Here is a 15,836-nt window from a genome sequence, read left to right on the forward strand (position 1 = left end):
TTTGGTTTCGCTAGCGAACTACCTCCCAAGAGGGTTCGCTTCGGTTTGCGGCGAACCGAGCGTTGTTCGCGGCGAACCGAGCGTTCAATAGCAGAACGTTCGCGAACGTTCGCTGTAACTGAATGCACTAGAGTGTCACGCCACAACTAAGTATAATACTATTATATTTATCTAGTAACTCTTCATACATATTTTAAATGAAAAAGGCTTTATCTTCATGATAATCAATGAAAGAGACTTACACCTTCAAATATATTTGACCGGAAACTGGGACGCATGTAAATACCGATTTTTCTCAAATACACAAGTTGACTGTTTACTCTACTCGCTTAATTCTTCTTATCGAAAGAAATTGACAAAATATACGAGAAGTGTACCCTATAATAAAATGGAAATCTATAATTAGCCTTATTTACCAAAACATCTTTAAACAAAATCCGATATGGATCGATCTAAACAATGTTTTGACAGTGGAAAATGTAAGATAAGCGCAAACGTAATCAGCGCAATAACGGCATGTTAAATGACGTCATAAATGAGCGCCATTTCGTTGTGTTACTAGGGGTTGTTCATTCGCCAATTTTGACGTCGTAGTTAAGTATATTGCAAAACGAACGTCATTTTTTAAAAATAGACACATTGCAATAATTACAGCATAAATATTGGAAAAATCTGAGGTTGGGCGTTTTTTGGTGGTTAGTGAACCATGTCCTTTGGTATGTAATGACATCTTATAGTCCTCTACCAAGTTTGTTCAAATTAAGCCCCTGGGATCAAATTTGACCGTTCCCCAGGGGTCACAAAATTGAACATATGCTTATATTGGGCCCATTTTGTGCAAACTATAAAAATCCTCTTGTCCATAAACATTTGGCCTATTTCTACCAAATTCTGTAGGTAGTGACATCTAATTAGTTTGTTCAAATTATGACCCTAGGAACAAATTTGACCTTGCCCCAGGGGTCACAAAAATGAACATATGCTTAAATAAGGCCTATTTTGTGCAAACTTTAAAAATCTTTTTGTTCTTAATTATAGAGCCTAGGGCTACTAAATTTGGTATGTAGTGATATCTAATGGTCCTCTACCAAATTTGTTCAAATTATTCCCCTGGACTCAAATTTGACCCGGCCCCGGGGTCACAAAACTGAACATATGACGTTTACCAGTGGAGATTACTGCGACCGTTTGGCTGTGACCAACAACAACATCAACATTTGTAAACATGAGATAAAACCCTGTCATTTAGTGCCATTTTAGGTCAGATGGTGACTGCTTACAAAGGCATTGAAGTAAGAACATGTGTTATGAATGTTTTTCTTATAAACTGAAAAAAGTCGGGTTTTATTTAAATATGTCGAAAGTGACCATATATCCGGATGAAAATATTTTGGATGACATGTTAATTTCATGTCTTTTTTGTAATGTTAAAACCAGTTTAATAATATATTATTGATTTTAAAAACACAACTTCCATGAGCATAACTATTTCAAGGAAAGTCAATATATGATACTGCACGGTAATCTCAAACTTTGTATCCAAGAGAAGGTGTTGAAATTAATGAAGTGCAATGTTCTTAACTATCGTATATGCTGCTTTTCAATAACTAATGATTCATTGTTCCATTAGTGAATCGTGACTGATCATGAATTGTTGAAATGATTGTCAATTGCTCAACAATCCATATATATTTCTGACCATTTTATAATTTTCTTAATATAAGTTTTGAATTGATCGTAGAAGTCAAATGTATTACTTTATTAAAAACATTTATAAATATAAAGAAATAATCTTTAGATTATCATAATATTCTCAGGCCTGTTGGTCTTAGGGATGTGTGGGTTGATGAGCAATTTCTCCTTTCATCACAACTATTTCTACCCTACCTGATCATTTCCTTCATATTCCATTTTAATTCAATTGACGTCTGCAATCTCTTTCAAATTGGGAAAGTCCAAAATGTGTTGTTTGGTAAAGGGTTAAGGCATTTTGATTCCTATAGGTCTTGTGAATCTGTTTCAAATCAAATGCGTAGATTTGATCTTCAGCATCTAAAAATATGTGAAATAGAAAGAACGACAATATCTTTTGGAGAGATAAATGTACATATGATAAGCAAAGGACCTGTGCAACAATTCCCGGGATTTTTTGTCTGTTTAGTTAACACAGTAGTAACTTTTTCCATGTATAACAATGCTCACCCTTCCAACTTTAAGCGCCCAGTGGGACGAGGGATAGAAAGAGAAAGTCATATGCTTGAGTACATTTCAACCCATGCGCATTACACGTTTTTTTCGCAAAGAAAAAAACAGTGGAGCGATACAGGGCCATCATGGTCCTCTTGTTGGATCATAACTTAAGAACGCATACGTGGCCAACAGGGCGAACTCTGAACAATATAACTGAAGCAACTGGTCTGTAATCCTAAATCTATAATTATCAGTCCAATGAAACATCATCATTTGAGTAAAATTAAATTGGATCAGTAAAAATAATATCAGAATATGAGATTTTTTTTTGTATTTTTGTATATTTAATATTGTGTTAATGTTTAATTTTTTTGATTAATATAAATATAAGCAGGACAGGGGAGGTAATACACTATTATATCTTTCTTATATACAGGGGAAACAAATGCAATAAGTTTAAATTTCATGTTTAATAAATAGAGGATATTTGTTCATGTCAGTTTGAGATCATTTGTTTTTTTTTCATTGTCCATTGACATATTGCTTTTATATTTTGCATACTTGTTTGCCAACATCACCCCAACCTATATTTCCCCCTCACCCCAACCTCACCCGCAATTTTTTTTTAAACATCATCTAATAAATAACCCCACCCCACATAACACCCCCTACCCCACCCCCTCAATTTTTTTTAAACATCTAATAAATTACCACACCCCACACTATACCCGTCTCTCACTCCCCCTACCCCCCTACACGCACCCCCCCCCCAATTTTTTTTAAACATCTAATAAATAACCACACCCCACATTATACCCCCATCTCACGCCACCCCCCCCCCTACCCCCACCCCCATTTTTTTTAAACATCTAATAAATTACCACACCCCACATTTTACCCCCTCTAACCCCCCTACCCCCCCACCCCCACCCCCCCCAATTTTTTTTTAAACATCTTATAAATTACCACACCCCACATTATACACCCCTCTCACCCCCACCCCCCACCCCCGGACCCCCCAAATTTGTTTTTTGTTTGTTTTAAAACACCTAATAAATTACCAAACCCCACATTATACCCCCTCTCACCCCACCCCCTACCCCCCCATCCCCCCTAAAAAAAACTTTTTTTAAACATCTAATAAATTACCCCACCCCACATTATACCCCCCTCTTACTCCCCCCTACCCCCCACCCCTTCCCCCCCTAAAAAATATTTTTTTAAAACATCTAATAAATTAACCCACCCCACATTATACCCCCTCACCCCCCTTCCCCCCCCACTCCCCCCCAAATTTTTTTTTTTTAACATCTAATAAATTACCACACCCACATTATACCCCCTCTCACCCCCACCCCCACCCATTACCACACCCCACATTATACCCCCTACAACCACATACCCCCAATTATTTTTTTAAACATCTTATAAATTACCACACCCCACATTATATACCGCCCTCTCACTCCCCCCTACCCTCACCCCCCCCCCCAATTTACCCCCCACAATTTTTTTTAACATCTAATAAATTACCACACCCCACATTATACCCCCTCTCACCCCACTACCACCCCTACCCACCCACAATTTTTTGTGTCTTTTTTATTTTTGAAAGATCGTGTAATAAATTATTGAATGTAAACAATTTCCCCATGATGGCTTACGTTATACTGTCAAACACTCGGAATAGTCGAGCGCGCTGTCCTCTGACAGCTCTTGTTAGGTCACAAGGTCAAAGGTCAAGGTCACAGTGACTTGAAATAGTAAAATGGTTTCCTGATGATAACTCAAGAATGCTTACGCATAGAATCACGAAACTTCATAGGTACATTGATCATAACTGGCAGATGACCCCTATTGATTTTCAGGTCACTAGGTCAAAGGTCAAGGTCACAGTGACTCGAAAGAGTACAGTGGTTTCCGGATGATATGTTAAATTAGGTCAAAGGTCAAGGTCACAGTGACAAAAAACGTATTCACACAATGGCTGCCACTACAACTGACAGCCATATGGGGGGCATGCATGTTTTACAAACAGCCCTTGTTTTCTCATTAACTGCTGGATGGATTTCCCTCAAACCTTTACAACTGAATGAACTTGATGTGTTGGTGATGGTAGACATAAGAATGTTGGCTGCGACCAGTTATGACAGGATTATGACCCCTTATCTTTTGTACTCTAATATATGTAGTCACCAAATTAAATACTGCATACTGACCATCCCTCCCTTTACCTGCTTCACTGACAGGAAAGGCCGATTGTTATCCCCGCCGAAATTAATTTCGGAAGGGGATATAGTAATTGGTTCTGTCCGTATGTCTATGCGTCCGTCCTTCCGTCCGAAACTTTGTCCAGAGCATTACTCCAAATCTATTCAATGGATTTACTTTAAACTTAGAATATAAGTAGATGGCAACTAGGAGAAGTGCAGTGACCAAGAACCATAACTCTATCTACCTAAGTTTTTTATTATCTCCCTCTATATAATTTCAAAGTAGCATTTTTATCCCGTGCATAACTCTGAAACTACTAAAAGGATTTACTTGAAATATAAACAGATGACAAAAGGAAAAGTGCAGTTACTATTAACCATAACTATATCTACCTTAGTTTTCGTATTATCTCCCTTTATTTAATTTCTAAGTAAATTTTTTGTCCGGAGCATAACTCTAAATCTACTGAAGGGATTTACTTGAAACTTACAATATAAACGGATGGCAAGTAGGAAAAGTGTAGTGACTAAGAACCATAACTCTATCTACCTTAGTTTTTTAATTATCTACCTTTATTTAATTTCAAAGTAATTTTTTGTCCGGAGCATAACTCTAAATCTACTGAAGGGATTTACTTCAAAATAGAAATATGAACAGATGGCAACAATGAGAAGTGCACTGAACATGAACCATAACTCTTTCGGACGTAGCTTTTGAATTATCTCCCTTTTTATTATTTTTTAAATTTATATTTTATTTATTTATAAATCTAAATTATATTTAATTTAATTTCATGGTAAGTATTTTAGCTTTTCAATGTCCCCGAAGGAGGGCATATAGTGATCGGAATGTCCGTCCGTCTGTCCGTCCGTCTATCCGTCACACTTTGCGTTTAGGTTTCGAAAAATGCTCATAACTTCTATGTCGCTTGAGTGTCGCTTCAGATAGCAATTTCATATTTGGCATGCACGTGTATATGGACAAGGCCTTTCCATACGTAAACAAATTTTGACTCCTGTGACCTTGAACTTAGGGTCCGCGTTAAGGTTTCGAAATCTGCGTTTAGGTTTCGAAAAAAGCTCAACATCTATCAAGCGTTTATAGGGGGCATAAATCATCCTATGGTGACAGCTCTTGTTTATATCTCCCTATCTAATTTTACAATAATATTTAAATTTAAACACTGAAGTTTTCGCTGTAAAATGAATAGACGAGTTTAAGGAAAATGACAGTGATCATGAACAGTAACTGTTTATAGTCTTCTTTTTCAATACCCCCATTTCTTTCATTTTCATGTTTTTTATTCTCTACAGCACAACTCCAACACTATATAACTAATTGATCCTTGAAATATAAATAGATGACACGGGTGCAATTTTTTACAAATATTATTGTACTCTCTAAAACAAATGTTGTCATACACGCAAACACATTTCGGCGGGGATTTGGCTCTACTGTGACAAGCACTTGTATATATAAGCGGGCGTTTTGTCAAAAAGCTGTTATGGGGCATCTTTAATTCGCAATTTTCTTACGATTTCTAGTGAAATTAATATGGATCAAAACATTCATTTTGCATGTGCAGATAACATCAGTACAGTGCATCTCATCCCCGTTATCGCGTTGGCGGTGCATGCATATACGATGTTGTACACGCCCTTTGTTCGGATGTTGATCTGCTTCGCATAGCAGCGCAGGAATTTAAAAGAATATTTCAAGTAGCTTCTCTCAGATAAGGGCATGTTTGTCGAATGAGGGGCGCAGGAGGGCCGCGTCATGTGATAATGAATCAAATGTTGACATTAAGGCAGTCTGGTCAGGACATACACTTTCCGCTGATGAGAAAATTAAATTGGTTTTATAACGGACTGCGTAGCTCTTGGCTCGGACGGCTTGTCTTGAGCTACGCTGGTCGTAAATTGCATAAGACCCATTTTCGCATGACGTTTAAAATGCATCATGATTTTCATAGCTGACGTTACTTAAATAAAGTAAACACTAAATGAGAAGCAAATATATTTTTTATATTTGATCACCCTTAGTTAAAAGTTCTTTTCTGTTCTTATACAATTGATAAATTATACTTAATTATTGTCAAGAGACACAAACCGGTAATCAACAAATGACGTTGAAAATTCCTTAATCTGTCGGCATGTGAAGTACTGCGCGATCTATAAATCAAATTTGTAGGGTTTGATCAATCATTATCATTCTAGCATTTATAGCAATGAAACAGGTGCTTGCGTAATGAGCAGAACGATACACTTGTAATTAAACACATATTTTTTAACATTCTCATTGAACTAATTATAGAAAATGAAACCGACACATCAATCCTATTTAAATCGTTTCATCAAAAGTTGTTATCACAAAGCGTACGGTTGGCCACAATACACGTATGTGTTGCGCCTCCGGATACAGACAGAGCGTGTTTACCGACCCTCGATATTTCCACATGACTACGTCGCTACGTGGTGTGCGATGGGTTGGAGATACCTCCTGCATTGGTCATGCTATGATGTAGCGACTTTGTCAGTTCATAGTATGTACTTGCCAAGGCAACAAGTTAAATCTGTACCATATCAAGCAGTATAAAATATCAGTTTGATTAAAAGAAGTTGTATACAGTGCGATTCGTGTTGTTTTTTCATAAATTCAACCAAGTTTGTTATATATATATGTGTACAATGCATGAGCGTGTCACGTTAACGAGTGTTTTTGCTTGTACCTTCGGATTATTTAGCTTGACACATGGAGCGTTTACAGGTATGTTTGAAGTGTATTTTTATAAACAAGGGCACAGACACTGTTTTATTAATGTTTTATTTATTTATCAAGGTTTATCTGCATTATGGTTTTATGTTTCTTTTTACTACAAATCAGTTGATTACCGGTTATACTTTACTTTACTTTAAACATATTTTATTTCCAGATAATGACATTATACAAATATATACATTGGTCCATACATACAAAATGGAAACCGGTTATACGATTAAAATAATGATCTTAAATATGATGTCGGTATATATTTCAAATAATATCGGTATATGATATATATAACATTTATACTTATAAACCCAAATGATATGTATAATATTTTATAAATAATTTCATATGTATAATTTTTTCAATAATATTTAAATGTACTACACAAGCCTTATTTTACTCTAAGTTTCAGTCAAAATTTATATTAAAGCGAGTATGTACGATTTTGTAAAAAATAAATAAATAAATAAATAAATAAATATATATATATATATATATATATATGTATATATATAATAAAACGCTTTTATTTAATTTGCCGTAGCTTTCGACCTCTCGGTCTTCTTCAGCGGCATTTATTTGTGAAGCATATCATGTTTAGCGGAAGTGACGTTATATTATTGAACGTTACATTGCGCGCCATTTTTATTAGTCTTTTGTGTTTAGTCCATATGGTTTGAACGGCCTCAATTTATATACTTTCAATAATATATAATATAAAATAATATAATTTTAATAATATATATATATAATAAAAATAAAAAATAAAAGTAAAAAAGTAAAAAGTATCTGGATTATAACATTTTACTTATATAACTATACACGTATACGAGACTTAATCGAGCTTAAAAAGTTATACTTATACATTTTTACTTAATACAGCGAATGAAAACACTCGGTACAAAGATACATATTAGAAGCACACTAGCAACAGTTAAACAATATATATTTTCTTGAAATAAACCACGATTGATTTCATCATGAAAGTCTGACATTGCCTGTGAGCTACACACGCGCGTAAACCTGAAAACAATTAGAATTTCTGGTATTTTCATGGTAATCCAAATGCGTTCTCCTATCAAGGTGTTTTCATGGTAATGCAAATGTGTACTTCTATCAAGGTGACACATTACTATGATAAATACATTAAAACCAAATGCTATCATAAAAAGAATGAAGGGATCTCATTCCATCGTGTGATTTACGTAGATGGATCTAAACACACGCATCAACATGTATTTATATTGGCCGAATCTTGCTATCAACACCTTTTACAGTGCCTACTTAGTTTGTATCAGACACTCAACACGCAGCCCGTTTTGCTTTGTATCAAATTGACTATTCATTAGTTTCCTTTCTTCAGCAAACGCGATGAAAAACTTCTGTTATTTCACGAACTGGTCGCCGAGTCTCGCCAACTTCGACGCTAGGTTTGACGTGCGCGATATCAACGCAACCCTGTGCAGCCACCTCATCTACGCGTTCGCAAACATTGACCCACTGGAACTCAAGCTGATCAAATCCGAAACCGGCGACGATAACGGGTCGCTGACGAACAAACAAGGCCGTTATTTTGAATTCAACAAACTTAAGATAAAGCACCCCGAGTTGGTGACGCTTCTATCCATCGGTGGAGAGAATGGGAAAGGGTTTTACCAAATTGTGGCAAACGAAGCGAGCATGACTACGTTTGCACGTAATGTTGCCATTTATCTGCGGGACAGAGACTTCGACGGCATTGACATCGACTGGGAGTGGCCCATGGAGCTCTACCGGAAAAAGTTTACAACGTTGCTCGAGGTAAATTATGGTGCTGTTGATTTACATGTAAGCTTTTGTAGAAAGGCCCTTTTGGCCACTAATCTGTTGCTAACGAAAGTCCAGGTGGTACTAGTATTGATGGAAAATGCTTCCAAGTCAAGAAGTTATCATTAAAATAATATTAGTATATCAAAAGTATATATACATCATCAAAGTCTTTTGACGCTTTCTCTGAGGTTTAAGTTGAACAACAAATAAATTCATAAACAACTTGTTTTTTTTAATCTGAACGCAGGTGCATTAAAATTATGCCGTTAAATTAAGTTTATAATCTAAATCTTGTGATGAACACGCGTTTGTTAGTGAACCTGACCTATGGACCTAGGTATGTCGTTGAATTATGACTCTGACTTTGAGCTGATAATGTCGGCACCGATACCTCGGTTTGGACACTGGTATTCAAGTTGGGCCCGACTAAATAAGTTGGTTTAGATTTACAATCTCAATGTTCGTAAGTTTGAAAAATAGCCCAATCAAGTTAAATTGCGGGGACTTCGTTATACAATTAGTAATTATTTCGTTCACCCACTTTTTAATTTGGGCAGCTGTCAGTTATTGACAAAAGTATGAACATTTGCTACAGGAAAGTAGGCAGGCTAAACTTGTCAGAGAAAAGTGTCAGTACCTGATAGGACAGGATACATTTTCACAACGGCGAAAAGCTGAATACAACAACTCTGACGTGATATCCGATGTTGCAGGTATTCCGACAGGAGTTTGACGCGGAGAGTCTTCGCGAAAGCAAGCCTAAACTGCTGATTACTATCGCGGTAGCGGTGGGAGAGGACACTATCTCTAAGTCATATGACATTCCACAGATATCAAGGTACAGTTCACTTATTGGAGGTCGCAACTATATGTGTCGTGTTCTGAGAAAACTGGGCATAATGCATGTACGCAACGTGTCGTCCCAGATTAGCCTGTGTAGTCCGCACAGGCTAATCAGGGACAACAATTTCCACCTAAATTGGATTTTTGCTAAGAATAGATTTCATTCAAACGAAAAATGTCATAAAAGCGGAAAGTGTCGTCCCTGATTAGACTGTGCGGACTGCACAGGCTAATCTGGGACGACACTTTACGTACATGCATTATGCCCAGTTTTCTCAGAACGTGACTCATATTTTGAAGCTTGTTCACTCCATCGTTCTTAGTACCACACCGCTCGCTTTCACGTCCGGTGCCGTTGGGAAACTTCGTTATATTATGTGAATATACCCAATTTACACTCTAGTTGTAAAGTTGTATATGAGTTGATATCTTCTATTTGAAATCAACATCATATGTTTATTACGTTAAGATCTGTGACTTTATTGAATGGATTATTTACATTTTTGTGTAGTAAATGACATATTGCCTTTTGTATTAACCCGGTACCAAATAAACGACATTGTATCTTTTTTGTGTGGAAACTAAACCCGTGTCGTAAAGCACAAGCGAAAATGTTCGTCATCGCTATTTAGTATTTAGAATAGTGTAACTTACAGTAAAGATAGCACTGGCGAAACGGGAATAAATGCACATCCGTCAATCAAGTTTAAAAGCTCGTTAATCACTTCCAGACTCGTAGACTACATCCAAGTGATGGCGTACGATTTTCACGGAACATGGAGTAAAGTGACCAGCTTCTCTGGGCCTCTGAACTCGAGACTGTCAGATATCCGCTTCAACCAGCAGCTCAGTCAGGTACGCCTAGCAACGCAACACACATTTTTACCCATATATGCCTAGTTTACTCTCCCATCCTTCTAAATTGGATCAATTTATTTCCCAAATAAGTTATGTCTGGTATATTTATTTCTATATTTAGAATATTTCTCACAGAAATTTCTTTAAGCAAACAGCGCAGACCCTGATGAGACGCCGGATCATGCGGCGTATCATCTGGGTCTACGCTGTTTGCCAAGGCCTTTTTTTCTAGAAGCTAGGCAAACATGGGTTAAACTACGACTTTATCGAGTATTATATTTTAGTCATTGGCTGAAAAAACTAGACAGACATATTACCAGTTACCATCTGTCATTGGATCATCGAGTTTTGCAAAACTGGAACTCATTTTCTTTATCCTATTCACCATTGGGATCTTTAATCGATAGGTTTTTTGCTTACCAATTGAAAGACGATGTTTATAAAAATGGTAAATTGTGTAAGCTTTGTTTTAGCAATGGGCAATCGATCGCTGGATATCGGGCGGAGCAGCACGTGAAAAGCTCGTGATGGGAATTACAGGCACTGCGACGACCTTCACCCTAGAGAACGTTACGAACGCGGGGGTCGGGGCACCGGTGAAGGGCCCTGGTAAAGTCGGACCTTACCTGGGTAAAGAGGGACATGTCTCATATTATCGGGTAATATATTAGTCTTTGAGGTCATTACTATAATAACAACTACAGTATTTTGTAATAATGATGATGCTAATAATTATGATGATAATATTCATCATCATTATTATTTTTATTATTGTTATTTTATTATTATTTTAGTATTAATCATACTAATGTTGATACTATTTTTTAATTAAATAGTATTGTACATACAGGTTTGTGAGATGATAAGGAAGGGAGCAGTGTACAAATTCGACGACGAACAAAAGATGGCGTATGCATTACTGGAGGACCAGTGGGTGGGGTATGCAAACCCTGAAAGCACGAAGGCCAAGGTAAAACTCTCACAGATTTATTGGTATGATGTTCTTAAAGCCACACAAAATGCATAAATTACGAAGGAAGGGAAGGAAGCGCTGTTATAAGTGTTTATTTCTTATTTAAAAGACATGTAGTCTTTTTCATTGCCAACATAACGGTTCAACATATATTCCACTGACCTTCATCTGCACAAATCCCCTTAATACGGTACGGTAGACGTTTTCGCCTCTCATTTTTGTAAAAGCCTTTGCTTGGTAGGGATGCGGATCTCAGATTGCTGCGGTCCTCAGATGAATTGTATGCACTGCAATCCCCTATTGTTTCCAATCCCCTATTGTTTCCGATACCCTTTTTGTTTCGGCCTAATTCGAGGTCTACAGGAGACGTTCAGACGTTTAATTTCAATGGTATAAGATAGAAAAGCGACAAAGCGATATTAATAATATTATAATATAATAATATCTATTCGGATCTTTTCCATTATGAAAAAGAAACAATTGAAAAATAACATATTTTGAGAAAATATTTAAATGACTCGAGTAGAGTTCGTTTGAATGATATATTTAAAAAATAAGTATAATTTTATTTCTTAGGAAAAGTACATATCCTTATTTGGACATTTACAAAAACGTAAGTAATGTTCGATAAGTCGGCCATATACTGGTCGGACTTCCAACTTAAAAACGTATATTAACAAGTAACAGTGAACAGGGGGACATGCGTATTCGGGAGCTTACCCGGTTTAAGTGAAATTAGTTGGAACTTCACCCGATCAGCCACTTTGTATTTATATTTATTTCATAATCATATTTAATACTCCCCTTCGACTCTACAGTGTTTGTTCTTCCCTCGGTTTTTTACTTAAAATCGTAAACATCGGCATATAAAAGTTATTGAAGGAAAATCATGCACAAATATTCTGTCTATTTACGTGACGGTCGAGAAAGTATATGTGCAAATATCATGTTCTCTTGTATTACACTGTATTGACGCACGTGCACAGTAAAATATTTCTTGAATACCAATTATTTCATTAAAGCTCCCTAAAACGTATGCCCTCTTGAGTCAAGAAACCTTTACTTATAGCAATAGAAAATACAGAACGCAGCGACTTAAATGTTAACTTTCGTCTTGTCGCACTTTGGAACCTGAAAACATTCGGAATTTTGCTATTTTTATGTCCCCCATTCTATACTGGGGGACATATTGTTTTTGACCTGTCTGTTGGTTTGTTGGTTTATATGTTTGCGTCAAACTTTAACCTTGGTCATAACTTTTGCAAAATTGAAGATAGCAACTTGATATTTGGCATGCATGTGTATCTCATGGAGCTGCACATTTTGAGAGGTGAAAGGTCAAGGCCATCCGTCAAGGTCAAATATATAGGGGGGGGGACATAGTGTTTCACAAACACATCTTGTTTTTATTTTTATATTGTCTTAAAGCAATATATGCAATACAATGACATACACTTTTTAAATTCATGTAACATTTTCATTTTATTTCTGTTAAGGTAACACCTGTATGTATACACGGGCCTAAAACATGATAATAAAATTGATGCTCGGTAAACCGATGAATTAAATTGGGTATGCACGATTTTGTCAAATATTAATGAATTTATATAAATGTGTCAAAAACTTATTATACATTTATTTCAATATGAATTAAAATAAAAGTTAAGAAGAACATGTGTCGAAAAATGCGAAATAAGCCAGATATTTAATTCTGAAATCGAAAATGTCTTTACCGTCGAATTCGCCAGCATGTATATCATGCATGTATGATGTAAATATAGCCTTAGTTTTACGTATCATTTTAATTTTCTGCAACAATATCTATACATACGACATACGAACACTTACTCCGATCCTAATAAAAAGACGAATGCTTCGGTTATTGTAGGAAAATATGTACGAAATATCTTCGTCACAATTGGCTCGGGGCACTAATTTGTCTTTGCTGCATTTTATGAAATTCGTCTTCAATGTATAATTATTCTTGCCTATTTTGTGTTATTGTAACATATTTTATTTATCAATATATTACAATTTAACTCATATAAAAATCTCACTTATATATATTGTTGTAACGCGCTTCATTTTGTGGTGACTTCTAATAATTGGCTAATGTTTAGGCCACATTACAAATGCAAAACTCGTGTTGAACACATTTTTTGGTTAAATTAATGATAATGATAAACACTATCGCTGGAGGGTCAATAGCCGTTTAATATGAGAAATCACCTTGTTTTCGTATGAAGTTCACTTACGGGTTTCGCCCACACATCACTTCCAGTGGCAATATACTTTCTAATTGCATTATGACAGATGAAACTACATTCCGGACAAAGGTCTATGACTATGCCCCCAATTTAAACTTTGATCTCTAAGAGTGACATGTACCATTGAGCTATGGACACAGGTCTGGTACAAGACGCAAAGTCTCCAGATGGTGAATGCTTAATGAATTGTTTAAAAAGTCATCATTACTGATGAAATTACAATCGGCATAAGCCGATATCAAGTAAAATGTCCGATGCGACATTTGACTGTCATTGAACTGGGGTTTAGGACAACGTCAAGGTAAACATGTGATGACAATTATTTTAGAATTACAAGGCCTTTTGGTGAAGAAACAAGCTCGAACGGACGCATAGACGTTTGCACGTACACACATACACTTAGCTAAGGTGAGGTTTATATCAAGAGTACATCAATCGGGCTCGATTGATTTAGTTTAGCCATACCAACAGGGTAAATGACAACCGTGTGCCTCGTGTTTCAGGTGCAGTTCGCCCACTCCCGCCAGCTGGCGGGGACTATGTTCTGGTCCCTTGAAGTAGACGACTTCCTTGGAAAATACTGCAACGATGGCGAGTTTCCGCTCCTTACTTCCATATACAACACCATACAGGAATTGGCGGAAACTTCAGGAATCAACGTCACCATCCGGTCAAAGCCGATCACCCAGTCCACCACACCGGTCAACTTTCGGTTACATCACTATACCAGTCCGAACGGAATAAACTTCTATGTCATGAGAAGTGGGTGTAGTTTTATTGGTGGACACGAAAGATGCAGTTTGTATACGACTATTATTCTGACGGGTTTGATAAACTATTTGCGAGTTAAGTTTGTGTAAGTTGGCCACTTACAATGCGTTTACAATCTCACCAGTAAGTATTCAAAACTAATCTACAAATGCGCGTGTTTCTTTTTATTGTGTTAGTCATTCTGTTTTAATGTGCATATGTTTTATTACACAGTAGAACTGACCGTGATTAACAGACAGTTAGGAACGCATTAAGTGGTGACCCAATTGACACTGACGTAAATTACATACTCTTTTTACAAAGGGGGTTGATATACGCTACTGTATTTGTCATATTTATTGTGCAGATAATTTTAACAAAGTAGACTGATTAAGCACCTGATTTATAATTTTGAGTTTTTTTTTTATTTATTCGTATTATCATTTGGTTATTTATATACATGTATAATAAAATAAAGTAAACCGTCGCATCCATTCCCACAACCTTTTAAAAGTTATTATCATTAAATTATGAGTCCAAAACATTAATTAACCTACAAATTAATAACAACGTGCCATCTTTCGTCAGTGTTTTGACATTAACCCAAGCATAAAACGACTACCGCATAATTTCAAAATGATTTAAATTATTTAATTCATATACAATTTACAAACAAGAGGGCCTGAAAGGCCCAAAGTCGCTCATCTGAGATTCAAAGGAACTGATCTGTTCTGTGCAGCCCAAGATGACATTAGAACAAATGTTCTAACCAACTTTCATGACTAGTGAACACACTGGCAGCCACGTTTTTCAACAGACCAGAACCATTTTCATACACATCCAAGATATCATTTAAAAAATATTCTGACAAAGTTTCATGAAGATTCATGAAGCCATTTAGGACAAATGCCCCGCCCCCTGGTGGCCATGTTTTTCAAGCAACTGGAACCATTTTCAAACTTGTCAGAGCTATTATTGGGACAGATCTTCTGACCAAGTTTCATGATGATCGGACAAAAAAAAATATGGCTTCTAGAGTGTTAACAATGTTTTACTATAGCTATATAAGGAAAATGCCACGACCCCTTGGCGGCCTTGTTTTTCCACCAACCGGAACCATTTTCGAACTCATCCAAGATATCATTAGGACAAATTGTCTGGCC

The 15,836-nt window shown here is 36.4% G+C and overlaps 1 protein-coding gene across 2 annotated transcripts; it reads left to right on the forward strand.

Annotated features, from left to right (window-relative positions):
• Positions 1-579: 579 nt before the first annotated feature.
• Positions 580-15,160, forward strand: LOC127871539 (chitinase-3-like protein 2). Of its 2 annotated transcripts, none has more exons than XM_052414588.1 (7): positions 580-716; positions 8,537-8,973; positions 9,696-9,820; positions 10,557-10,680; positions 11,157-11,342; positions 11,534-11,653; positions 14,427-15,160. In XM_052414588.1, the coding sequence occupies exons 1-7, from the start codon at positions 707-709 to the stop codon at positions 14,781-14,783; spliced, it is 1,359 nt and encodes a 452-aa protein (XP_052270548.1). In that variant the 5' UTR covers positions 580-706; the 3' UTR covers positions 14,784-15,160. The 2 variants fall into 2 exon arrangements, with proteins under 2 accessions (XP_052270548.1, XP_052270539.1); XM_052414579.1 differs by lacking the exon at positions 580-716 and adding an exon at positions 6,868-7,170.
• Positions 15,161-15,836: the final 676 nt, after the last annotated feature.

Source organism: Dreissena polymorpha, chromosome 1 (genome assembly GCF_020536995.1).
Source record: "Dreissena polymorpha isolate Duluth1 chromosome 1, UMN_Dpol_1.0, whole genome shotgun sequence".
NCBI lineage: Eukaryota > Metazoa > Mollusca > Bivalvia > Myida > Dreissenidae > Dreissena > Dreissena polymorpha.

Excerpts from the sequence above, each read along its gene's own strand:
- LOC127871539 (XM_052414579.1), top strand. The coding sequence starts at position 7,083 with ATGTGTACAATGCATGAGCGTGTCACGTTAACGAGTGTTTTTGCTTGT. Across the intron at positions 7,171-8,536 it reads GACACATGGAGCGTTTACAG|CAAACGCGATGAAAAACTTC; the intron begins GTATGTTTGAAG and ends TCCTTTCTTCAG. Across the intron at positions 8,974-9,695 it reads AGTTTACAACGTTGCTCGAG|GTATTCCGACAGGAGTTTGA; the intron begins GTAAATTATGGT and ends CCGATGTTGCAG.